The 24,565-nt window shown below is 42.7% G+C and overlaps 1 protein-coding gene across 2 annotated transcripts in view; it reads left to right on the top strand.

The window, feature by feature from the left end:
- ALK (ALK receptor tyrosine kinase) overlaps positions 1-24,565 on the top strand; it is a 319,245-nt gene that overhangs the window by 285,786 nt on the left and 8,894 nt on the right. Inside the window, exons 13-26 of one of the 2 annotated variants that reach the window (XM_071739847.1) lie at positions 2,070-2,220; positions 4,382-4,513; positions 5,439-5,583; positions 6,422-6,604; positions 8,090-8,188; positions 9,083-9,235; positions 10,435-10,533; positions 12,275-12,461; positions 14,072-14,162; positions 15,111-15,175; positions 16,041-16,170; positions 21,315-21,412; positions 22,428-22,520; positions 24,230-24,331. In XM_071739847.1, the coding sequence (XP_071595948.1) occupies positions 2,070-2,220; positions 4,382-4,513; positions 5,439-5,583; positions 6,422-6,604; positions 8,090-8,188; positions 9,083-9,235; positions 10,435-10,533; positions 12,275-12,461; positions 14,072-14,162; positions 15,111-15,175; positions 16,041-16,170; positions 21,315-21,412; positions 22,428-22,520; positions 24,230-24,331 (1,728 nt within the window). Of the gene's footprint in view, positions 1-2,069; positions 2,221-4,381; positions 4,514-5,438; positions 5,584-6,421; positions 8,189-9,082; positions 9,236-10,434; positions 10,534-12,274; positions 12,462-14,071; positions 14,163-15,110; positions 15,176-16,040; positions 16,171-21,314; positions 21,413-22,427; positions 22,521-24,229; positions 24,332-24,565 lie in introns of those variants that run through there. The other variant, XR_011725101.1, reaches the window with a different exon arrangement.

The raw sequence follows: 24,565 nt of genomic DNA, 5'->3' as shown, positions 1-24,565 counted from the left end.
ATGGACTCTCCTCCAGGCTGAACAACCCCAACTCTCTCAGCCTGTCTTCACAGGAGAGGTTTTCCAGCCCTCTGATCATCTTTGTGGCCCTCCTCTGGACTTGATCCAACAGCTCCATAGCCTTCTTTTGCTTGGGGCTGCAGAACTGGACACAGTATTCCAAGTGGGGTCTCATGAGAGCAGAGCAGAGAGAGAGAATCACCTCCCTTTGTCTGCTGGCCAAGCTTCTTTTGATGCAGCCCAGGTTACATTTGGCCTCCTGGGCTGCAAGTGCACATTGCCAGCTCATGCTGAGCTTCTCATCAACCAAGGCCCCTAAGTCCTTTTCCTCAGGGAGGTTTTCAATCCAGTGTCCACCCAGCCTGTCTCTGAGTGTGGCATTGCTCCAGCCAGGTGCAGAACCTTGCACTTGGCCCTGTTGAACTTTGTGAAGTTTGCACAAGCCCACCTCTCAAGCCTGTCAAGGTCCTTCTGGATGGCATCCCTTCCTTCCAGTGTGTCAGCCTCACTGCACAGTTTGCTGTTCTGAGCAAACTTGCTGAGAGTGCACTCAGTTCCACTGCTATATTGCAGGCAAAAATGTTAAACAGTGCCAGTCCAATACAAACCCTTGAGGAGCACCACTTGAGACTGGTGTCCATTTTGACACTGGGCTATTGACCACAACTGCTTGTATGTGACAATCCAGCCTGTTCCTTATCCACCAAGTGATCCAGCCTTCAAATCCATGATTTTCCATTTTAGTTACCAGGATGTCATGCAGTGGCCACATTGCAAAATGAGGTTTGGTCTGGTTTACTGAATGCCAAATTTGTTGTCACTTCTACAGTCATCTCTTTTCTCAGGTCCCTCTTCTAAAGCCACACAGCACAGAAGGACACAAAATGGTGTCCTAAACTGGCCGGTCTAGGCACTGCATTTTCTCATATTCTCTGAACTAGCTCTAATCTTTCCCATGACCTGTCAAAAGGTAGATTTTTTTTTTCCCTCCAGCCCCAGTTTACACAGCTAGTTCTCTCTGCTCATCCTCATCTTTCCTAAAGTCACAGTTTACTTTTTTGGTTCCTGCAAGTATCATAGTAAAAGAAAATGAAGAAGTCAGGGAAAGCTGCCCAGTATTCTGGTTATATCTGCTCAGGGAGGCCTGAATCTTTCTTCAGAGCCAATACGGTTAAATAAAAGTTGTGCCTCAGGAAAGGGTTCCTGCTAAAACTTGAAGTCAAGATAACCCATCTGTTTAAATACTAATAAATAAGGAATTACTGCTGCTTGAGCCTATTGGGTTTTATTTCTCTGCAGCCTTTGAATGAGGTCAAAGTGGGCTCTTCTGAACTTCCTGACATCATTGCTTATATGGAAAATCTATTCCTTCACAGAAAAATATGGCCCCTAATTGCAGCCAATTAGCCATTCCAGCTTACTGTGACTGATAGTGTACCTCATTAGCCATTACAAAATTCTATTCCAAATCTACTTAGTCTTCAGGTTCATGCAGCATATGTTCAGGATAGCCCAGTGCTGCATCCACCACTTTTTCTGCTGGCATCAGTGTAGCCTTGCTGAGGAATGATTGCTTTGGTTATCAGCAGTGACATGAACATAATCATGTCACATTGTGGGGAACTAATGTGCTTTATGAGGTATTTGATGCTCAGTAGTAGTTGCTTTGATATCAAAACTGCTCCATGCTGGCAGCCTGGGAGCAGTATCACAAGGTGAGTTCTTCATGCTCATCATTAAGGCAAGTTGCTGGCTGGAAGTGAGTTGGCTGTGCAGCCTGTCCAGGGTGCTCGTGCACCATGACCACAGCTGGTTCATTCTGCTTGCAGCCTGTTTGCATGCAGGACTGTGCTGGGCAGGGACACACCAGGTGCTACAGGAAAGGAGTTAAACCCTCAGCCCTGAAGTATTGTGATTTGATTTAGTTACTGTCAGGTCTTCAGGGCACAGCACTATGACACTGTGTACGGTTCAGGTGTGCAAAACAGTGTCCAGAAGTAGCTTTTACTACCTTCCACCTACCTGGAAAAAATCAGGTGCTAGACTCTTGTTTTCTTTTTTTCCTGCAGCATCTCAGGCTATGGAGCTGCTGGTGGGAAAGGAGGGAAAAACACCATGGTCCGGTCCCATGGAGTGTCCGTGCTGGGAATTTTTGACCTCCAGAAGGATGATACTTTGTATATCTTGGTGGGACAACAAGGTGAAGATGCTTGTCCTAGTGTAAGTGTTTGCCCTTTCTGCTTTTTCTTAATCCCTTCTATAAATCCATGAATTTTTGCCTGCTTACAGAGAAAGCCATTGTCCTTGAGGTGCTTGGGTTGTATGGGTCAAGGGATAGCTACAGCTTTGCTGGGAGGGCAAGTGTGAAAAGTGTGAAAGTAGTGAAAAGATGAAGTAGCACATCACTGCACTCACTTCAACATTCAGGCCCCATTGTATTACTTACCAAGTGTTGCTGCAAATGCCATGACAGAAAAGTGCAGCTTCCACTATCTGCAGACACAACAATCGATTAATCATTTAATTAATCATTAATCGTTCTTTGGAGGATAAGGGAATAGGAGATTCTTATGGAGGAAACTAAGAATTGTCTGATGAAATTTCACCTACAGGTTTGAGCTCGACATTTCAGTGCTGTGCATTTCTCAGCTGTTGATGCCTGGCATCCGAGAGATGAAAGCTTAGCAGTCTGTTACAGCAGAGAAAGGTTGAAGGATTTAGACAAGGAAGAGGTATTCTCATGGCTTGGTGCTAAAGTAAATAATGTTAAAACTGGAATTTTACATACCTACAGGCAAACTATTAATATGAAGCCTTTTCAAAATAAGAAACACCCTAACTCAAACTTCCATCTAACATCTATAACTGAGACATTCCAGCTGACTGTAATATATGGACTCATTAAATTTCAGGCCACTGTAATCTTAGAATTTATTGAGTGCTAATGTAATTCTTTCGTTGCAGCAAAGAGATTGCATTAACTTGTAGAAAGGACTTTTACTAGATTGGTTTGTAATCGGTTATGTCCTTGACATGAATGATTTTTTTAAAACTTCAATTGTAATTAGTGGTTCCTTTGGGTCACTGACTTTGTCATTTTATTAATCATCCCCACCCAACTCCATATCAATTAAGGAGAAGGAAGACCAGGGAAAGGAAGATTGTGTAGTTCCATAGGAAAGTCTGCATGCACAAAATGGATGCCATTCATTCTCCAACACATTTTATGGTCAACAGAATAATCAGTAACTTGAGGATGCTTTTAGAAAGTTCATCTCTGAATGAAAATACAAATGTCAAATAGGAGTGGGAGGTCAATCCTGCTATAACAATCATTTGTGCATTTTTGTGTTAGTGTTGTTCAGATATTGAGTTCAGTGTGCACGAGATATTGTTACTGAGATGGAACATACACAGTAAAATAAGATAGAAGCAAAGCTTACAGCTTAGAAATACAGCAGAGTCCTGATTGTCATGCACTTCAGTGCTCCAATTTAAAACAAAAGTTAGGTCATAGTCCAGGAGTATTTATAAATGATGGTTTAATGTCGTGTTTGAAATCAGTGAATTCAGTGATTTGTCTGCTTAAGGTTCATTTCATGATAACTGATGATAGGGAAAAACACTAGTAGGAGATATGGAAGCTTTTTAGTGAGGTATTTTCTTTAGCATCAGGTCAACATTACAATCAAAGGTGGGACTGCAGCTGTTTTACTAATCTTTGAACTAGCAAGTACTGCTAATTACAGTAAAATTGCTGCTACAACATAAGCATTAGATCAACATCAAAACTTACTTTAAGCCTAGATAAATATTAGCTTGCTGATCTATGCTGAGCTCATTGCCACTGTCCATGCTATGGATACCTAGGTTAAAGATTGCTCTGGTACATCTACATGAACCACCATTGCCTCTTAATTCTGGATAGATGTGTGTTGACTGCCTGGCCCCAGCTGTTGGGACACTGAAAGACAAGTAAAGAAACTTTGATTCTCTCTACATCACATCAGCTGTTGCATAACATGGGGCAAGTCACATGAATTATTCCCCTGCCCTGATTGTGAAATACAGATATAGCTAATGCTGGGGAGTACTTGCAGTGAATTATGCTACATCTTGTACATTAAACATTTGTGGAACTGGTTTACATGATAATAGATATCAGCACTGATCTTGCTTCAAAATTAAAATGGCAACAAATCTTCTTATAAAGGTTGAAGTAAAAGCCAAGATTCTCTTAGAAGAGCATTCACTTGCTTCTGCTTATGCAGTTTCACTGGAGGACAATTTATTGTTTGGGATGAAGGGTCTACAAGGTCTGTGAGTATACAAAGGCATAGATATTTTTTACCAGAATTCAAAACTGGTCTTCTTTTTGCAGACTAATGAAGTTATACAGAAAGTCTGCATTGGAGAGAACAATGTGATTGAAGAAGAGATACGTGTGAACAGAAGTGTCAATGAATGGGCAGGAGGAGGTGGAGGTGGAGGAGGTGCAACTTACATATTTAAGGTATGGAAACATAGTCCCTGTGCACCTTCAGCATGAATGCATCCTGCCACTTGCCTCTAGTATTGCAGCCCAAAATATCTGAGAACCCTTTATACACCTCTGGGGAAAGGTTGACAAAGTGAGCTCCAGTTATCCTTCATTTCAAGTCAACAGCTGTAGTGAGCTGAGTTGGTCCCTCACACTTAGAATTGCTACGTGGTGTAACCACACTTGGTTCAGTGGCTTGGAGTTTCCTTTGCAAATAAAATGGTTTGAATTGATTTTTTTCAATGGAAGCTGAGATCCTGAAAGGTAATTCTACAGCAAAGGGTAAACTCCCCAGGACTTTTTTCAAACCTCTCATTGTAGAACGTTAGATTTCAGCTACACATTTGGCCTAAAGGGTTCAAAGACAGGAAATGTTGAGAATAGCCTGTGTGTTTTCTGTTAGGAACTCTACCTAGGGACAACTGATCTTTTCTATCATGTGCTATCTGAGATAGTATTCATTCCAAGCACTGTTTTCAGGTGTTAAAAGATGTTCAGATCACCCATCTTCTACATAATTCTACAAAACCGTGCATGCTCCGACAGCTTCCCGTGTAGAGGACTAGTAGTCCTCTACTAGTGAAGGTACTATATTGCACTACATAGATCAGTGCTCCTTAGCTATTTCAGCTGTTGAAAGTCACCACACAAAAATATTATAACCCATCAGCACCGTGGGTACAATTCGTAGAGCTTCTGATGCCACTGTTTGCTGTTGCAGAACTTGGTAGGACCATTGCTGTTCATCAATTTTTTGGATGTGGGTGCATGAATAATGCAATGGTAATTTTTAGTAGGTGCCTGTTTAGTACAACATGTAGTAAGTAGCATGTGGTCAAACTTCTGTCCGTATGTCTGACTCAGTGTAAGCACTGCCCTTGTTTTTTACTTTGTTAAGATGGAGAATGGAGAACCAGTCCCCTTGATAATTGCAGCAGGAGGCGGTGGCAGGGCCTACAGGGCCAAAACAGACATGTTTCATCCAGAAAGGCTGGAGAATGATTCCTCCATTCCAGGGTTGAATGGAAATTCAGGAGCTGCAGGTAAGGAAAGTTTTTTCTTTTAAAGAAAACCTTTGTGAATATTTGGTGCTCCTGATTTCCTCCTCAGAAGGAGGTGAGGCAAAACACATTAAATCACAGTTCAGGAGGAACATGGAATTATAAGAAATGCAAATAGGAAGTGCCCACAGTGCAGGATACTTGGCTTAAGTAAGGGTGTCAGAGGTGGTATAGCCACAGCAATTACAACATTCTCCCGAAGTAATGTAGTATCTCTCATAAGAGTTTGCTTTTTGATGTGGGAGTTTGCAGTGCCTATGTGGCCATCCTGCTTTCTGCACTATTTAGTGCTCTTTAGACATACTCAGTTTCCCTGGCTTATGCAGAAAGAGCACAATTGCAACCTGGCTAGAAGTCTCTGTGAAGAGACCTTTGACTGAACAACCAGCAGAGCTGAAAGTGAGTCAGTGGTGAGTATGCTGTGTTGAGAGTGGGGCTGGGGCATGTTTGCAGATCCCTTCCACTAAATTCCTTTTATTCCACTTAGGAACTGACCTAGGGGGTTTTTCAAAAGGTTGGTTTTTTTGGCTTTGGTTTTTGTGGGGTTGTTTTTGCAAAGAGGAAGGCAAGGGTCTTTAAGCCAGATAAAAAGTGGTTGGGAAGTAGGCAATGTCCGTGCATAGTAGGTGAAAAGAGGTGCAGTAGATAAATATGGTTAAAAGCCCTACAGAATGGTCACTGTAGCACATCCCCTTTTCTAACCAAGGCATGAGATTCTTATTTTCATCTGAGGTGCTTTGAAGGAATGCTTGCTCTACAGATCCCTGCAGTATTTTTTACACAAAAATACCTCTTCCTGTGCTTTTTCTTTTAACTGCAGGTGGTGGAGGTGGCTGGGATGATAACACTTCCTTCCTGTGGTCAGGAAAATCCTTGTTGGAAGGTGCTACTGGAGGAAGATCCTGCCCCCAGGCCATGAAGAAGTGGGGGTGGGAGACAAGAGGGGGTTTCGGAGGGGGTGGAGGGGGGTGCTCCTCAGGTGGAGGAGGCGGAGGATATATAGGTAAAGTGGCTTCATGTTCAAGGTGTCCCTTCCCCTCCTTTAGTGCTAATGATCAGCAAAATGCTGATAGAGAATTCTCCTATAGCTAGCATATTTGAATGTCATGTTCTAGTATGTCTGTGTGTTTCCTTTTTATGTCATTTAGCCCTTGAACAAATAGGCAGGTGTCAGCCCTTCAGCTGTAATCCTGGCTCTGCACTCTGCAAAATGAGCCATCAAGATCTTGCTGTGATTCTTGAGCCTCCTGTTTTAGGGTTACAGTGCTGAAGAAGGGGCAGCCACAGGCTTATGTACTCCCACAGCCAGCACCTGTGTTTTGAGGACTTTGGTCCTTGAGACTGGCAGCCAAGCTTTATGCCAGGGGAAAGATGCAGCTTCCCCTACCCTGCCTGCTGTGAGCGTGCCTTGATCCTGCACAGGTGGTCTCTGGGGGCAGAGGCTCAGGATGCCAGCCAGGACCCCTCTTAACAACAGTGGTGTTGACTTCAGTCACCAAGAAGCTAATTTCATATGCTGCAGGTCTCAGGACAGCTGTCAGATGGTATTATGTTGATTATAACTGGTGTGGGCCAGGTTCAAGGTCTCTAACTCATAATCTCTTGGGCCACATAGTTTCTTCAGCCAATTGCACTGTGGTGGGCTTTTTAACCCCTGGTTCTCCACAGTTTAAATGATAGACTAGAAATTCTGAGAGCAAACAATGACTTTAAATTATTAAGTGCATGTTTTGTACCAATGTTATTGTGTAATGCATCTTTTTCCAACAGAATGCCTCACATGACATAATTTTAATTTCACTGAAGATGGTTAAAGAGGAAAAGCCATTTTTGGATGGGGTGGGGGAATCTTTGCATGCTTGTGGTATTATATGTGTAGCCCATACTCTGCTTCTAACATGTTCCATATATTGTACATACATTGCTCCTGGTATGTTCTACATGCCCAAATAGAGCATAAAGCACAAATGAGCAACTCATAAATTCCTTCAGCTCGTGGACCACCCTGCTTTCAGGGTGCAAAGGAGGGGAAGGATATCAAATTATTCATTCCCTTTTCTGACACAGCACATACCCTATACTTGATCAGCAAGGGTACTGAGCTTAGCCCTTGGGTACTGCTCTTTTCACAGTCTCTTGGTCACATTAATTTTAAGAAGAGCTTATATGTTTTCACAGAATCTAAATGGTTAAAGATGAAATTTCTGCATTAAGGTGTGCCTTAGTTTGCAGTAGTCTGCCAAAAACAGAGCTAAGAAATTGATGATCATAAGCTTCTGCTATTAAATTAAGGTTCTAGAGATAAAAGACCAGTGGTTCATGCCACAACTCAGAAAAGTCTTCCCTACATGTTAAATACTTTGTTTTATTCTCTTTTCTCATTTGGATGCCTCCCTAAATATACTGAAGTCATGCATGTTGCAATGTTTTTCTGCATTTTAGTGCTAATGAGCCTCAGTCTGTTAAGGTAACTTCTGGTTTGATGTAGGTGGCAATGCTGCAGTGGACAATGACCCAGAGATGGATGGGGAGGATGGTGTGTCCTTTATTAATCCAATTGGTATTTTATACACTCCAGCACTTAAAGGTATTCATGTGGTCAGAAGTCTTCTCCTGTGTTTATTTCATGTTAAGAATAGTTTGCATTTGCAGGACACTTTAAAAGTCTTTGGGTTGCAGCTTAGTGTCACTCACTGTGAGCATGAGAAGACAAAGACAGCATAACAAAGGGCAATGGAGAATAAGCAGCAATGGCAGAAAAAAAGCAGGTGGAGGCTATTAGAAAGCAATTCCCAAAATACAGTCTGCCAGCCTACAGAATAATTTTGGCCAAAGAAAGGGGTAACAGAACATTGTAGATCAGATAATTTAGGAAAGAAGCAGACAAAAGTACCTGATATTGAGTAGCAAACATGTTCCTTAGAGCATTCTTCAGCAAAGTATCCAGGCTGAACCAGGGAATTTCTAGAGAAAGCAGTGCAGTACTGCCCAGCCATGCATGGGTGTGATAAATCCTGCCATTCCTCTGTGTGGCTGCCCAGAAGTCAGTGTATTAAATATGTTTGTGATGTGTTCAGAGAATACTAAAAAAATGTTTTTGCTTAAAAAAGTTTACTTTAGAACAGCCAGAAGTGTTTGGTCTCAGAGGGAGTAAACACCAGGGAAGAGAAGGTTCAGCCTCATGGACCACGTGAAAGGGCAGATTTCCATTAGGAGCCTCCTTTCTAATCTGGTAGGACTATCTGCTGAAAAGAGCCAGTGCACCTCAGCTCCAGTGGGGCTAATTTAGCTGGATGTTGTTTTATACATGAGAATAGGACAGAGGACATGAAAGGTGGGGAGAAATCACTTTTTTAAATGGGGCCCACCTGCCCCATCTGGCAATTGTGACTGCCGTGTCCCCTGTTTCTGTGAGTGCCTGAGGGAAATGTGTGAATGGTCTTTATAGTAATTAACACAGCTTCTTTCATCCATTGCTTAGTGACAGAGGGGCATGGAGAGGTGGATATTAGGCTGCATCTTAACTGCAGTCACTGTGAGATGGACGAGTGCCATGTTGATCTTGAGACTCAGAAAGTCATTTGCTTTTGTGAGCCAGGCACAGAGCTGGCTGAGGATGGTGTGTCTTGCATAGGTAAGTAGATGTATGGGGTAGCATGTGAAACAGAAAATGTGTGGTAAAAATCTGTAGCTGGGATTTTCATATATCCTGAAAGCCTTATCTGGTCTTTCTCAAAACTGGCTTCTGTTGAATGTTACTTTCTTTCCTGCTGGTATATGGTATAATAATCCTACAGGGTTATTTTGCTAGGATATAGGCACATCAGTGCAGAGGCACCGCTGTGCTTTACAGTATGTTTGACATACTGGGCAGCACTGAGGAGAGTCAGTTTTGCATCTGGTAGTGTTGATGCTCACATTCTGCTCTGAAATCATGAAAGTTTACTCACTGAAGGAATGTTCTACCTGAACTTACATCCTGTTAAGAAAGCCAAAAACATGTACGAGGTGAAGGAAAACGCAGTTCCTGTGGATTTGGACATGTAAAGTGAATTTAGAGACTCTATATGAAATTTCTGAGGAAAACTGAAGATGGTGCCTGCACTTGGAAGTGCACTTTAAAAGCCACATGCTCAGAGCTCCATTACTAGGTTTCCTTCATATTAACATATGAATATAATATATATATATATATTATATATATATATTTATATTTATATTTACAGCAAGTATCTCCAGGATTTCAGGAGCCGTCTCTCAGCTTTGTCACTTGCATATGAAAACTGTTCTGTATTTCTACCATTTCTAAATGTAAAATGGTTAAAAAGCATGATCATTTTGCCAGGGTGAAGTAAACCCTAATAGATTGTCTGTGCATGCCCTGTGGTCCCAAGTGAGGATGCAGTTTGCACTACACTTACTGTTACCAAGTTTTTCTGCCTGGATTACATGCATTTTGGAGATACATTGCAGTCCTACTTCTGCTTTCCTGTGATTTGGCAGTGACTGCAGCACTTTAACCCTGGCAATGTAATGTTCTTTCCACCTCCTGCCCCTGGTTTCAATGGTCTTGTTTTCATACCCAGGGAGGGCACAGTTAATTATTTGATAGCAAGCCATCTGTTTTAATAGCTTGATATTAACTGAGAGAAGTGAAACAATGAGGTACTAAAGGTCACTGATCCTGAGAGCTGATCATGCCAGAGGTTGCTTCTCCACTGTAGGAGCAGTAGATGAGTAAATGGAAGAAAGAGCAGAAAAATGTCTGGAAAAAAGTGGATGCCAGAGACCGTTTTAAACATATAATTCCTTCTTCTCCTGCTTTTGTTACAGCTGAGCCAGTGGTTCATCTCCCTCTCTCCTTGGTCTTGTCTGTAGTGACATCAGCATTGGTGGCTGCTTTGATTTTGGCCTTTTCAGGAATCATGATAGGTGAGTGTTTCTATGCTAAAGATATTTTCATATAAGGGCTGGATCTGAGCCAGGGATAATTGGGCCCTGTGAGGCAAAAGGATTCAAGTTTTTAGCTACTGCTGTATTTAATGACACCTTCCCAAATACACACCTTATCTTCAGATTTCAGTAGTTTTCTCTCACCACAATGACTAATTTGAGGAGGTTTCAGCAACTGACTGCATCTAAAAAGAGACAGGAGTGCTTGTGTTGTAGTGTAAGGCTGCCAGAACACAGCTGCCACTGGTTTTCTGAGAGTTGCTGGTGCATCGTGTCTAAAACCAACTTTCTTTATTTGTGTGCCTATATACAGATTTAGCTTCTTAAGGGATGACATTTAAGCTTGAAATTCTCACAGAGGTTCCCCTTTTATAAACTGCTTCTTACTAGGTTGTGCGTAATTTTAGCATCTTTATTTGAGATTCTAAAAGGTATTTTTCACCCTTTCATTTTCCTATTTTAAACAATTGGTCACCTGCATTCAATTGCAAGCAAGAATATATTTGAATCAATTAAAAGCAGCCAGGGACAGGGATCCAAACCACAGCTCTGCCACCTTCCTTTGTCCACACTCTGTATAGTCTTGGGGAGGGATGTACCCGGAGCAGCAAATGGCAACTCTTAAATTATATTTGTGCAGCTGTTTCAGTTTTAAGATTTCAGGAGTTATTACTTGCACACACATGGTCCTACACGTATGATTTCTGACCTGACAGTACCCCTTTAAAATTACAAATTACTTCTCAGGGAGTGGAAGAGAGTAATCCTCTTTCCATCCAACTGGCCTATCATTGCCATCTCAGGAAAAAGCAGCAATTAAAAAAATCAAAGCAAATGCAATAAGGAGGAAAATGGAGGACAGGAAGGCTTTGTGGATAGCTCATTGCATCTTTCTGCCTTTGCCACTGCCAGTTTTCCCATTAAATTCTAACCCTGAGCAACATCTGCTGGAGAAGATGCAATAGGTATTGCTGTGGCAGTCTTAGGGTTAAAGCCAGCTCCCACAGAAATCAATATTAAGGGTAATAGTGGTTTAGCCTGCTTATGATTGGCATCTTGCTTTGAAAAAAATACTGCAACATCAATTACTATTTCAAGGAATATCCACAGAAAGCCTTCTTTCAAGATGTGATCTCTAATGATGATTCAGATGTATTAGTTAAGTGAATCAAGAAATGTAGTGCTGTGGTAAACTGATTTCAGATTTAGTCCAGATCTGTTCTTTAGAAACAGAAGTTTTGCAAAATGAGCTAGTTTTATGTACAACGTGTTATTCTGGAGTAACAGTTTGGTCTATTCATTTTGAACACTATGATGCAACAACTGATTTCAAATTTTAGTCACTTCTATGTAGTTTATTAAAGTTGCTTATACCCCAACTCCCTCAATTTTTGTCCAGTTAAAATAAACCAAACAAAAAAACCCACAAAAAAACCTAAGAACTGTGAAGTCAGAGATCTCTGCAAGTGAACTTCATTTTACTTCTTCCAAACAGTTCATGAGCAAGCTTGCTTCTTCATAAGATGTGTAAATCAAAAGTTCCTGGATAGCTTCAGATTGCATTTTCTATCTGTAATTATTTGATGTACAGAAGTATCACAATGTCACTGTCTGCTTTTGAAATCTGGCCACCCAGCAAACTCCAACGAGATGTACTACAGGGTTGCTGTCCTGTTCCAAAGTCAACCTCTGTCTGGTTTGCTGTGTTCTCCACATCCAGTGTATCGTCGGAAGCATCAGGAGCTGCAAGCCATGCAGATGGAGCTACAGAGCCCAGAATATAAACTGAGCAAGCTGCGTACCTCCACTATCATGACAGACTACAATCCCAACTACTGCTTTGCAGGAAAGACCACATCTGTTAGTGATCTCAAAGAGGTGCCTCGAAAAAACATCTCCCTCATCCGGTAAATTCACCTTTGCCTCTGCCATGCTTCACACCACACACTTGCTTTGAACATGAGCCAGCAGTGTGCCCAGGTGGCCAAGAAGGCCAATGGCATCCTGGCCTGTATCAGGAACAGTGTGGCCAGCAGGTCCTGGGAAGTGATTCTGCCCCTGTACTCAGCCCTGGTGAGGCCACACCTCGAGTACTGTGTCCAGTTCTGGGCCCCTCAGTTCAGGAAGGAGATTGAGGTCCTAGAGCAGGTCCAAAGGAGGGCAACCAGGCTGGTGAAGGGACTCCAGCACAAGTCCTATGATGTGAGGCTGAGGGAGCTGGGGCTGTTCAGCCTGGAGAAGAGGAGGCTCAGAGGAGACCTCATCACTCTCTACAACTCCCTGAAAGGAGGTTGGAGCCAGGGGGGGGTTGGTCTCTTTTCCCAGGCAACTCTCAGTAAGACAAGAGGGCACGGTCTCAAGTTGTGCCGGGGGAGGTTTAGGTTGGACATTAGAAAGAATTTCTTTACTGAGAGGGTGATCAGACATTGGAATGGGCTGCCCTGGGAAGTAGTGGATTCTGTGTCCCTGGAGATATTTAAAAAGAGACTGGATGTGGCACTCAGTGCCATGGTCTGGTAACTGCAGTGGTAGTTGATGATCTCTGAGGTCCCTTCCAACCCAGCCAGTTCTATGAGTCTATGATATAATGACTGTTTTACACTGATGGGAATTCCTGTCTTCATGCAGGCACATGAAAATTCTCAGGCACTTTTAGACTCGTACCCCTTTTCATAAAAACAATGTAAAGCTGTTCAGTAACGGTAAAAAACAGTAAAAAAGTTCAGTAGTTAGGCTTGTGTGAAGGGGACTACTCTTTGGCAGTCTCCTTAACCTGGTAGAGGTGCAGTGTTAATCTGGCATTATGAGAGGAACTGAAAAGTCATCACCAGTAATTTAGACACATCTTTTGCAGACTGTGTGATGAATGGCCCATTACTTTTACTCACGGATGAAATGCTGGGAAGGCTTGTAGGAGGGTCTTTTAATGTCCTTGCCAAACATGGTGACATCCTTAAATACAGGAAAAGCAACAGGTTTGAGACAGCTAAACAGTATTAAAAGAACGGGACTATAAAGGCAGCAGGATAATCATGTCTAGATCAGAACTTCTGGAAAATTTGAAATAGCCCTCTAAGAAAAACTTGAAAATTAAGAGTCTTTCCCACCTTGTTTTACTGCAGGATACAGTGCATGGCACTTGTGCATGTGACATTACCCTGGTACCATGCAGCTTTACACAAAAATTGAATAAGTGGAAGCAAGAGAGCTTCAAAGGGACTAGGGAGCTTACAGTGCTAAAAATTATGATGCTCAGAGCAGTCTGCAATTGCAGTGTGCAATGTTTTGCTGTCTCTTATCTCATTCCCCCTTAGCTGCACATCTTGCTGGTCTGCTTCTAGAAATTTTCAGTGTACCCTGTGCTGCTGCTGCCTTTGTCACATAGGCTCTAAAAGGACTTCTGTGGTGTGGCAATCTGCAGAAATAAAAAATATAGCCCATTCTGTGAGCTGTGTCCACAGTGTTATAATGTGTGTTCACTGAAGTAAAACCTTCTTGTCTTCTCTGGTCTGTCCAGGGGTTTGGGCCACGGAGCCTTTGGTGAGGTATATGAAGGTCAGGTGGCAGGGATCCCCAGCGACCCCAATCCCTTGCAGGTGGCTGTGAAAGTAAGTGACAGCATATGGGTTATCATGATGGTTTCATGCACTTTTTCACCCAAGAGTTCCAATGTATTATAAAAATGAAGGTGAATTAAGCATTACCATACTACTTAAGGATGTGTCTAGAAAGGTTGCTGCACTTATTGTAACACTTTAATCCATCATAGCCATGATACAACTTGTGGCATATAGACTTGAGCCTATTAAAGGAGGTTTGTAAGGAATAAACAGGCAAAGATTTTTCCTACAGCTGCAGCAGACTGCAGACACAGGAGATAAATCCATCCTGTCTGTCCTCCACACGCTATACCTGGTTTTGTATAATTTGTCCAAAGCCTTTGAGTCAGGGGCTGAAAGCCTACACAGGGCCAAGAGCAGCTAGTGCATACATCAGAGAGCCTGCAGGTAGGACATGGCTGTTTTTTCAAGCATCTTACTACTCCATCTCATGATGGATATGTACCAGGTATGAAGAGAAATCCTAAGAGACACTGGTAGGGTTCTCCAGGTCTTCAGCAGCCTAGGTAGCTTGTTTTCTCATTGAGGTTACATAGCAGCTCAGTTCTGCTGGTGGTTGTACTTCATAATCTTGTTGAGAGGTTCATAATCTTGCATTGAACTGTCTGAGAGCTCAGGAAGTGCAGTTCTCATTCCTCATCCTCTATACAGTGGAATCCCAAATATTGGGCACTCTTCCCTGTGCACTTTGAGCTATTTTATTTGCTGGGAGGAAGATGACAGTAGCACCAATGGGCCATGTGTTCCAATCTGTACCTTTCAACAGGCTTCCCAGTCTAGTTTAGTAATGGTTTAGCTATTATCTTGAAGTTTCTTTCAGAGGAGCAATGATTCTATAATTGCTGCAGACAATATTTGTGTTTTTTATTCTGTCAGGTGTTCTACATTTGTAAGTTTAAATATATTCTCTTTGTCAATCTGTTCTTTCTTTTCCAGACACTGCCAGAAGTGTGTTCAGAGCAAGATGAGCTGGACTTCCTCATGGAAGCTCTCATTATTAGGTGTGTATGAATAAGATTCCAAAGCACTTGTGTAGTCTTGCAGCACAGCACTGTAAGGAGAAAAGGTGCTTTGAGAGATGATGTCCATGCAACACATCTATACAGTAGTTCTAGCACACAGCTGTCAGTATTTTACAAAGATGACGGGCATTATTTCTATATTCTGCTTAAAAATGAAGAAACTGAGGCACCAGATGAACAAAGGCTGAATTTTCAAGAAAGACCACAGTAGTTTTCGTTATCCAAATTGACAATCTTTAGACCCAGTTTTCACAAATTATAATAGGATCATTTGTTTTCTGTTGTTGATCAGAATATGAGGCAAAAAGAAACAATAGGAGTTTGAGTTAGACTCCTCAAAACTAACAAGTGGCATTGATTTAATGCTGCTGTCATGTCACATCTCACTGACTGAATCCTAGAATCTACAGAAATGGTTTCCTCATCACTTTGAAGTCTGGAGAAATAAGGAAATATTGGAGGCTAGACTTTGGGGAATACCTCTTGTGCTATCAGACATTCTCTGTGTCATGTGAGTCCTAAGTTTTGCCCTAGCCCAAAAAGGATGCAGAATATAGGAGGAGGAAAAGCAGCCAAGAGCCAAAAAGGATGCAGAATATAGGAGGAGGAAAAGCAGCCAAAAGCCACTCCTTCCCCACCTCTGTTTCTGCACTATAGAGACAGACACAAAGTGCAGGGATAGTACTTTAGCCTCATCCAGCTTCCCTGCTTTTGACATTTGTTACTTATTCTGGAAAGAAAAAAAAAACCAAACATTCCCGGCAGCAAAACATTTTGACTCTTTTCTGCAATTGTGCTTTTTGGATCAAAGCTGATTCATAATTGAGTCTCCCTGTCTCCACAGCAAGTTCAACCACCAGAATATTGTGCGCTGTATCGGGGTGAGCTTGCAGGCACTGCCTCGTTTCATCCTGCTGGAGCTCATGGCTGGAGGTGACCTGAAGTCATTCCTGAGAGAGACACGGCCTAGACCAGTAAGAAAACAGAACATTTAATTTTATTTAAGAAGCTGCTGCCATCAGGCAAATACATAACTGTAAGGGAGCTGCATTTCTATGAATAGCTGTTTGACATTGGCAAGAAGACAATCTGGCCTAGAGCTGTTGACTAAATAAGAAATTACTTTAGTCCAGAGTTTTAAAGATCTTTCAACAAAAATCAGCATCAATACGAAATGACAGTGAGTTAGAAATGTGTAAGAAATAAATTACGACTTCTAGAGAGGAATCTATACTTCAGAACAATAAAGTTTGCTCTGAGTCCATGGATCAGAAAGGCATCCGGGTGTTGAAGTTTAACATCAGGGCCCAGCTGCACCCTTTGGCTCTACATTTCTGTGACATATTACAAGAGAGACACAAATTGGCTCTAGTAGATAAAAGTAAGATTCTTCCTCAAGGCATCTGGAAACAGATTGACTTTGTATTTTTGCCTTGGGGTCTGGTTTTCAGACATATAAAGTGATTCATGTTCCCCAGGAGCATTACAGTCTTGGATAGATTGCAATAAAGTAGCTCCTGCCTAGATAAGAACACTATGCATCCAGAAAGTCAAGATGTTTGAAACCTAAGCAAGCAGTTTTTATAAACAGAAGTTGGTTTTCTGTAGGACCTGGAGGTGCTCTTGTCAGCTCATACGAATGGGATGAACTTGGTGGTGGGCGAATGGGTAAATTAATGTTTTGCAATGTGGGCTTCTCTCTCAGAGCAGGGCAAAATGGCATGGGCAAAGTATGCTGCCTGGCAGGTGTTCTGTTCAAAATTGTCAGGACAGGCTGTGCCAACTGTTTGAAGTGAAAGGATGGTGCAGGGAAAGGGTACCCATCACTTTACAGTGTAAGCATCTTTTTGGCTCACCAAATTAGAGGGAGAAGCCAGGTCAGTAAAGATAAGGCTCTTGTGAGGAAGCACTAAGAAATTACTCCTGAACAGCAGTCATTTTTGCCTACTTGCAGTAAAATAAACCAGTTGCTTTTGTGAATGAAAAGCCCTTCATCTTCATAGGATGCAGTCATGGGAACCTTTTGATCTGAGGGGTTTCTTTCTGTCTGTTTCTTTCTGTCTACCTCAGTCATAAGTTCATCCCCTGCATGTGACAGCTTCCATTTCTGTTAGTTGTAGCTCTGTGCAACCCTTATGAAAGTTAATGTCAGAAGAAATTGATGATTTGGCCCAGGCATAACATAAATTACTTCTTTGCTGTTTCTCTTTCTGCCTTCACAATCTCTCCTTCTTTTCCCCTTTTTTCATTCTTTCTTTTGTGATCTGTATGAGGTCATCTGAGACTGACCATAACTACCACTATGCACAGGGGCTGTTCCTAGAACCTTGGATATCCTCCCCAATTCCTGCATTTAACTTGAACTTGGTCCCATTGGACTGTTGCTTGTTTTCTGCCCTGTCCCATGCCTGGCAAAGATGAAGCAGGAGGGCAGCTGCAAGCTTAAACTGATTCAGAAAAACAGTTTCTAGTCCCTCTGACAGCTGGGTGAATATGGACAGCCTGACTGTGTGCAGACACAAATCCACATGTTTCTGCTGCACTTGTAACACCTTCCTTGTCCTTGCCTTGCTCTGCTTCTGGTGCCATCCCATGGGGTGGATGCCTGTCAACAGTGACAGGGAAATTTGTTGTCCAGCTGCTGGGGCAGCTTCTGAGGTGCTAATGGCACTTGTGAGTGCTGAGAAATCAGCCTCTGGGGCACATGCTTGAATTCTCACTCAGAAACTGTGAGGCCAGGAGACTGACTTGGTGATGAGAGGTGAGATGTCTGCAGGGCATTGTGCTCTGATGTACAGGACCCAACTGTGGAACTGGATTTACCTTCTGTGTATACCTGAGGTGTGACAGTCTCTGTACACAGGGCCCGTGGCTCAGTACTGCTGGCTGTATCTTTGCAATGCTGTTAATAAACCCTAAGCTGCTTTGTTCCTCCTGTTGTTCATTCAGGGAAGACAGGCAGAAGGCAGGCATAGCAGACTGGATGTCCAGCTTTCCAGGAAAGGCAAGGAAAGACAAGGAGCAGTGCAGAGTAAACAGGCTTCTATGAGCTTTGCTTCCAAAAGGAATTAATTGAGCACACAAGACCTAGCTGATTGACTGAGTGAGACAAGTGTACTGCTTACTGTTGCAGTAAGCATCATATTAAGTACTTCTGTGATTCCCTGTTTTCCTTCCAGTTTTGTATTTTTCAGCTGATATCCTTTCTGTCTTGTCTTTCGTACCTACTTCAGCTTTCAGCCTGATAGTAGAAGAGAGAAGATTTATTTGTTCATCCTCTTACCTTCATCCCCCAGCTCCCTTCCTCACTTCCTAGCTAGTAATTTCCAATTAATTTTCCAGTTTCAGTCAAATTTGACCCAGTTGTCAAAGGCATTAGCATGTTTCAGTAACAAGAAAACACCATGCAAGAGTGACCACAGAGCAGAATAGTTGTCTTGTTTGGTTTGCCACTGCCCAGCAAGAAACTGTGTGACTTGCAGCAAGACACACACATATACAGCTGTTTGTTAAAGCATGGATGGCAGCAGGGAAAATGATGGAGGAGAAAGTGAGACAAGGAAAGGAGGAGCTTAATACATTATAAGGGGCATAAAGTGTGAAGCTAGAGCTGCCACAGGAGACACAGAATCCAACTTAATGAGAGATCAGGATACTGCCAGCACAAGTTACTCCATGCTGTTCATCTGTGTTCTTCATGTAAATAATGAAAGCAATGTTCAGCCAAAATGTAGTGATTCTTCTGAACTAACTAACCAAGAATGATTGTATGTGTATAAGCCAAATGTTCATCCAATGCCATTGATACAATACCAGTGACTTCTGTTGAACATTATCAGTTTATTCCAGCCAGGTTTACTCTGTAAACTTCAGATTCAAACTTCTCTGTGGGTCTAGGATTTACAGCCCTGAAGCGTTTCTTTGTCTCATTTCTAAATAAAGCTTCACATCTATTACAGAATTATGCCTTTCTCCTCATCTGAAGAGAGGCAGTCTGATAGATTCATAAATGCCTGAAACTGGAGCCTTCACTCATTATGAGCATTGAAGAACTGTCCATTCTGGGAAGTTCAGTGCTGATCTTTCTCACACACAGCACAGCAATCAAAAAACACTGGAAGAGAAATCATATATGGATAAATTATTCTCCTCCTCTGTGCTGTGCAGCCTGTTGCATAGAGCAGTGATTACACTGAACAATACATAGAATTTAATTCACCTTTAGTGGGACTCAGCCTCACCTGGGGACATGTCACATTAGTACTCTGAGCAGCGATGCATTGCAGCTGGCATTGTCTGTTCATCTGGGGAGAAAAAGCTGTAAAGTTAATCCTTTGGTGTCTGAAGGCTGCTCCCCTTGCAAAATGAATCCCAAACCCTCATTTTTCAAACAAATTACATAGCTAGGTGGGCAGTGTTTAGCCAAAGAAATTGTGGAAAGAATACGTTCAAAGAGGGGAAGGAAGAGAAAAAAGACAAAAATAGACAAATGCTATGCTGTTCAAATCAGACTGTAGCTTCAGCCTACTGACTTCCTTGCAGCACAGCTCAGGTGTGGAATCTATTGCACAGTAAAGAACTGTGCTTTTTACTTGGTTTTCGGTTCAGGTTTCTGACCCCTGCTCAGAAGATGGGAGAATTAGTAGATTGAGATACTAATTTCCCTTTGGTTATGCCCGAAAAGGGGAAAAAAAGGCATCTGTATCCTTTGTTACTGTAGCCATCTTGTGTAGCTGTTAAGTCACTTTAAGTCATAGAGGTAAAAAAGATTATTCGTCCCTCTCCACAAAAGGAGGGGATAGAGGACAGTCTTTAGGTATATATCTGCAATGAACTATACTGTGTAAATAATAAAATATGGACAGGTGATACATAGTTACAAACAGTTTTTTGTTTTATGGCTGGAAAAAACAGGCTTTGTTCACACAGAGATACATCATTTTTCAGTTTTTTTCATCAGGGAATTGTTAAGGCCAGGTTTACCCTAATCTGTTCTGAAGACATGAGGAGTTTTTCGATTTTTACCATCCAGTGGCCACGGTTTCACTACTGCCTGATGCCAGCTACAGGGCCTGGACGTATTTCCAATCCTGGCTAGAAGTGGTTTAGCTCAGATGGGATGGTCAGCACAGCATTACATCAGTCTGGAGATGTGTTCCATCACAACAGATGGGCTGGCAGAGCCAGCAGTCCCTGTCACTGGAGGACCTGTGCTGGTTTTGCATCAGTGAGAAAGACCCATGGGTATGTGCGCCTTGTGAATACTTGCCAGAATTGTAGGTTTCAAAAGAGAGAGCTAGAGGGTTAATTTGGTCAAGTGACTAAGGCCACTGAGCTAGCAAATGGCTGCTGTAGAATAAGATGTGACTGCCACTCAGTTGTTTGTCATCACTCTGCTGGCAGAGATGATTTCCCCCTTCCCACAGGACTGGCCACAGTGATCACTGATTCACACCTCAGTGTAGGAGCTGATGGTTTGTCTTCAGAGGCCAGCAACTGTGAGCCTGCACTAAGCCCTTTCCACTAAATCATCTGGCTTCTGCTGGCAAGGGCTACAGACTCCATCAGAGGGGCAGGACAAGGAGTTGGAAGCTTTAGTCTCCCATAGCCATTGGCTACACAAACCCATGTAATTGCTCTGAGGGGCAAGATAAAGCCTACACAGACGCAGAGGAAGGGAAGAGCAAATGTGACTCATGGCATTATATAAAATGTCATTCTCATTGTTCAAGGTGCCTTTAGAAAGGAGCTAGCAATAATACAAAAAAAGCTGAGAGAGGACCAGTTCATGCTACAGATCTCATAAAAAAAAAATCAGGCTGAAAATTCTGAAGCATCTCCCCTGGGAACTGAGGCAAATTCTTACACGGGCATCCCAATGGAGCTGGAAAGTCAGATTCAGCTGTTCTGATCCTGTCCCTGAGACTTGTGTGACATTGTGCCTGTGCATCCTTTGCGTGGTTCATGAATACAAACTCCCTCTTGTGCATTTTTACAGTCCATTTGTGTATTACCATCTGATCTACATCACTTGTTGGAGCAGTCCCAAGACTGTACCAGTGACAAATCATGTCATATTCTTGCTTTTAACCCACTGTTGTCCCTTATGTCTTGGCAGAATCAGCCCTCCTCCCTTTCCATGCTGGACTTGCTCCACGTGGCTCGTGATATTGCTTGTGGGTGTCAGTACCTGGAGGAGAACCACTTCATTCACAGGTGGGTGAATGCATCCATGTCAGCATGGGCATGGCTTTCATAGAGGCCAGCACAGACTCCTAATGCCCTTCTTGATATGTTTGTGTGCTGCTGCACTCTAGTGGCTGCATAACTTTAAACAAGGTTGATAAAATCAGAATAGTGGGAGCAATCAACAGAAAGGCTGATGTAAATCAGGTTGTGGAGGACTGTAGTTTTGCCAGAGATCTGGACCTCTATCTAATTGTCTGCACTTGTGCAGCCTTTTTGGCTAATCTGCAAGTGGAAACACAATCTTGTGACAAAAGTCTTCAGACTTAGTGCCCTTCTGCTCATTCTGGAACCTGTTTCTTCTCTCTCGTGAAGGATGGCCATACAAGTACAGCCAGAAGTGCAGCACCTAATGACAGATCCTAATGACCTGCAGATCCTCTGATCCTGCAAAACAGGGTGTTTGGCAAGTGTCCAAAATTCTGCCCATAGCATTATGTAGAGATGAACAGAGAGGGACTGTAGTTCACTCTTCTGAAAGTCTTACACACAAACTATGCCACCATGTTACTCAGATCTCAAGGTTAGGGTGAGGAGCTTTGCCTACTGAAGAAGACTGATACCTTCAGTCTTCAGAGCAACACCTGAAACACTTGAAAAGCATGGTGGTAACAGGTCAGTGGATCATTTCGCAGACAGCTTGGTGTTCAGACTAATACATTGTTAAAATCAGCCCCACTGCTTGAAACTCCTTAGAAACTTACAAATAGCTTCTGGGGGGAAGGGAGGCTCACAGGAGGCCTGTCCTTTCAGCTAGAATATGATACGTGAAGTTTAAAGAGGAAATGCTAAAGAGCAGAACTGCTTCTGCTGTTGGGGTAGACTGGAATTGGGACATCACATTAAACTGACTCATCTAACTAGTGTGGGCTCTCTACAGCTCAGGAAAGTAGCTACTATTCTTTGTTTTCTTCCTCAGTTGCAAAATTGTTGAATGATTAAGTGGCTCTTTTCTTTCTGTTGCTTTCCTTCTCTTTCCTTTTAGGGATATTGCTGCCAGGAACTGCCTCCTTACCTGTCGAGGGCCTGGGAGAGTGGCCAAAATTGGAGACTTTGGAATGGCTCGAGATATATACAGGTAGCAGAGTTAAGCCTGGAGTACCTGCAAGTGGAAGCTTCCTAACATGAGGGAGAAACAGTGTTTGTGCAGGAGAGCAGGCTCATATGGTGCATAACCCTAATAAGACTAGGGTGGAGAGATCCTGCAATGAGGAATCTCACCTAATGCTTTTTTCCTGTTTGCCTTCATCTGTAGCTTAACTGTGCTCTGTAGGCTTTTCCCACTCCTGATAGCTTTCTTCTGGGTAATGAAGTCTAATGGCCTTGGAAGGCATTTTCCTCCCTCTTGTACTCTGTCCTCAGTTTCTTATCTTTACTTTCTCTACACTGAATGGCATAGATGTGCCCTTTTGTTTTGTGGTCCCAAATCAGTCTGAGTCTTAATTTCTCTCCTTGATACTACCTCTGCCCCTGTGGCTTGGAGGTATCAGTAAATCTCAATTTACTGCAGATGAAGGAGCCAGCTGCAGAGGAAGGTCAGGAAAATGTAATCACCCAACCTGGAATTCAGCCAGGACACAGGGTTAATGACTCTGCACTCGCAAGAAGTGCCAGAAAATCTTTAATGACCACAAGCAGTGAGGGCTGCAGTTTGAGTTCTCATCTTCCAGATAACACCTCCAGAAATGTAATATCTTGTCCTGCTGTGCTGGGGAATTGATTTGCCTCTGACTCGGAGAAAGGAATGCCTTGTACTCAGTCACCCACACTGTTTGTTCCAGTGCCTTGCCTTCTTTTTTTCCTGCTTGGGGATTCTCCTGTGCAATTACCAAATCAAGCCTGGCTCTGCTTAGCTTGAGATCTGACGGCACCACAGCCCGAGGTGATGCAAACAGAGTGCTGCCTTCAAAGGCCCAAGTGGATCAGAGCTGCCCTTTTTTTTTTTTTTCCCCTTCCTCTCTCTCCCTTCACAAAGAGCATCCACTCTGCCCCACTGTCAGATGGGACTCTGCTGGGACCAAATAGCATCTGTCACAAACAATCAGCAGAACCAGCTGCCAAGATGAACACTTTGGTGCTGAGATTTTAAAGGTGCCTTTGAAATTTATGTGTGTTTCTGTGTCTAGGAATATTCTTCGGATGCTCTGGCTGTGTAGCTACAGATTTTGATACCAGATTGCACGAGCAATCTGCAGCTGCCAGCGCAGGATTTGGGGCTTGGAGGTTTTGTTTTAAATGATAAAAACACTAAATGAAGAATGTTCTTCTGCCTCAGGGGCACGGGAGGTGTTTTTTGTACTTCTCCTCTAGTTTTAATGGCCAAGCATCCTCCCCAGCCTCTGGTTCTCACTAAGTTTTGGATTTCACTTGCAGTGCTTTAGGCTTCAAACATACAAGACAGGTTTTGATTATTTTTGGTAGAGATGCTTATGGTGACCATGTGTGGGGGTGAGGTGGAGATCTTGCTGTGGCTGAAAAGTGCAGGAGGATCGCTGCACTTTTTTGTGTGTCTATAATTCACTAGGAGTATGCAGACAGATAAGGATAGCTTGGGCTGACCCAGATCAGGCCTAATGCAAGGAAAATAAGAGCAGTCCTGTGGTCTGCCCATTTCCACAGTTTTAGTGAGATGGAGCAGATTTCTTCAGCATTTTCTCTGACATACTGTTTTGCCTGAATTAGTCTCTTTCCTGGCTCATAATTTTAATACTTGTAATTATAAAAATCCCAGATTAATTACATTTTCTGAAATCTTGGCTGACTCATCGACCTGCTTGTTCTTCACAGAGCCAGCTACTATCGCAAGGGTGGGTGTGCAATGTTGCCTGTCAAATGGATGCCTCCCGAGGCTTTCATGGAAGGGATATTTACATCAAAAACAGACACATGGTATGCTTCTGTTCATTCTGTCCACTCTATCTATCTGTATTCTAACACCTTTTATGAAGTGTGAATATACTGTAAGAAATACATGTTCTTTTTAATTTCTTCTTTACTAAAAAGGCAAGCTGGGTCTTTCAGAGACAGTAATCTTGGAGGACACAAGGGAACACAAAGATGAGACCTGTGCAGAGAGGGGTGCAGCAGGGAAGGAAGATTGAGATAGATGCAGGTGCTGCTTTG

The sequence above is a fragment of the Heliangelus exortis genome, chromosome 3 (genome assembly GCF_036169615.1).
Source record: "Heliangelus exortis chromosome 3, bHelExo1.hap1, whole genome shotgun sequence".
Lineage (NCBI taxonomy): Eukaryota > Metazoa > Chordata > Aves > Apodiformes > Trochilidae > Heliangelus > Heliangelus exortis.
Note: the sequence above shows the minus strand (reverse complement) of the source record. Positions and strands in the feature narration are given on the sequence as shown.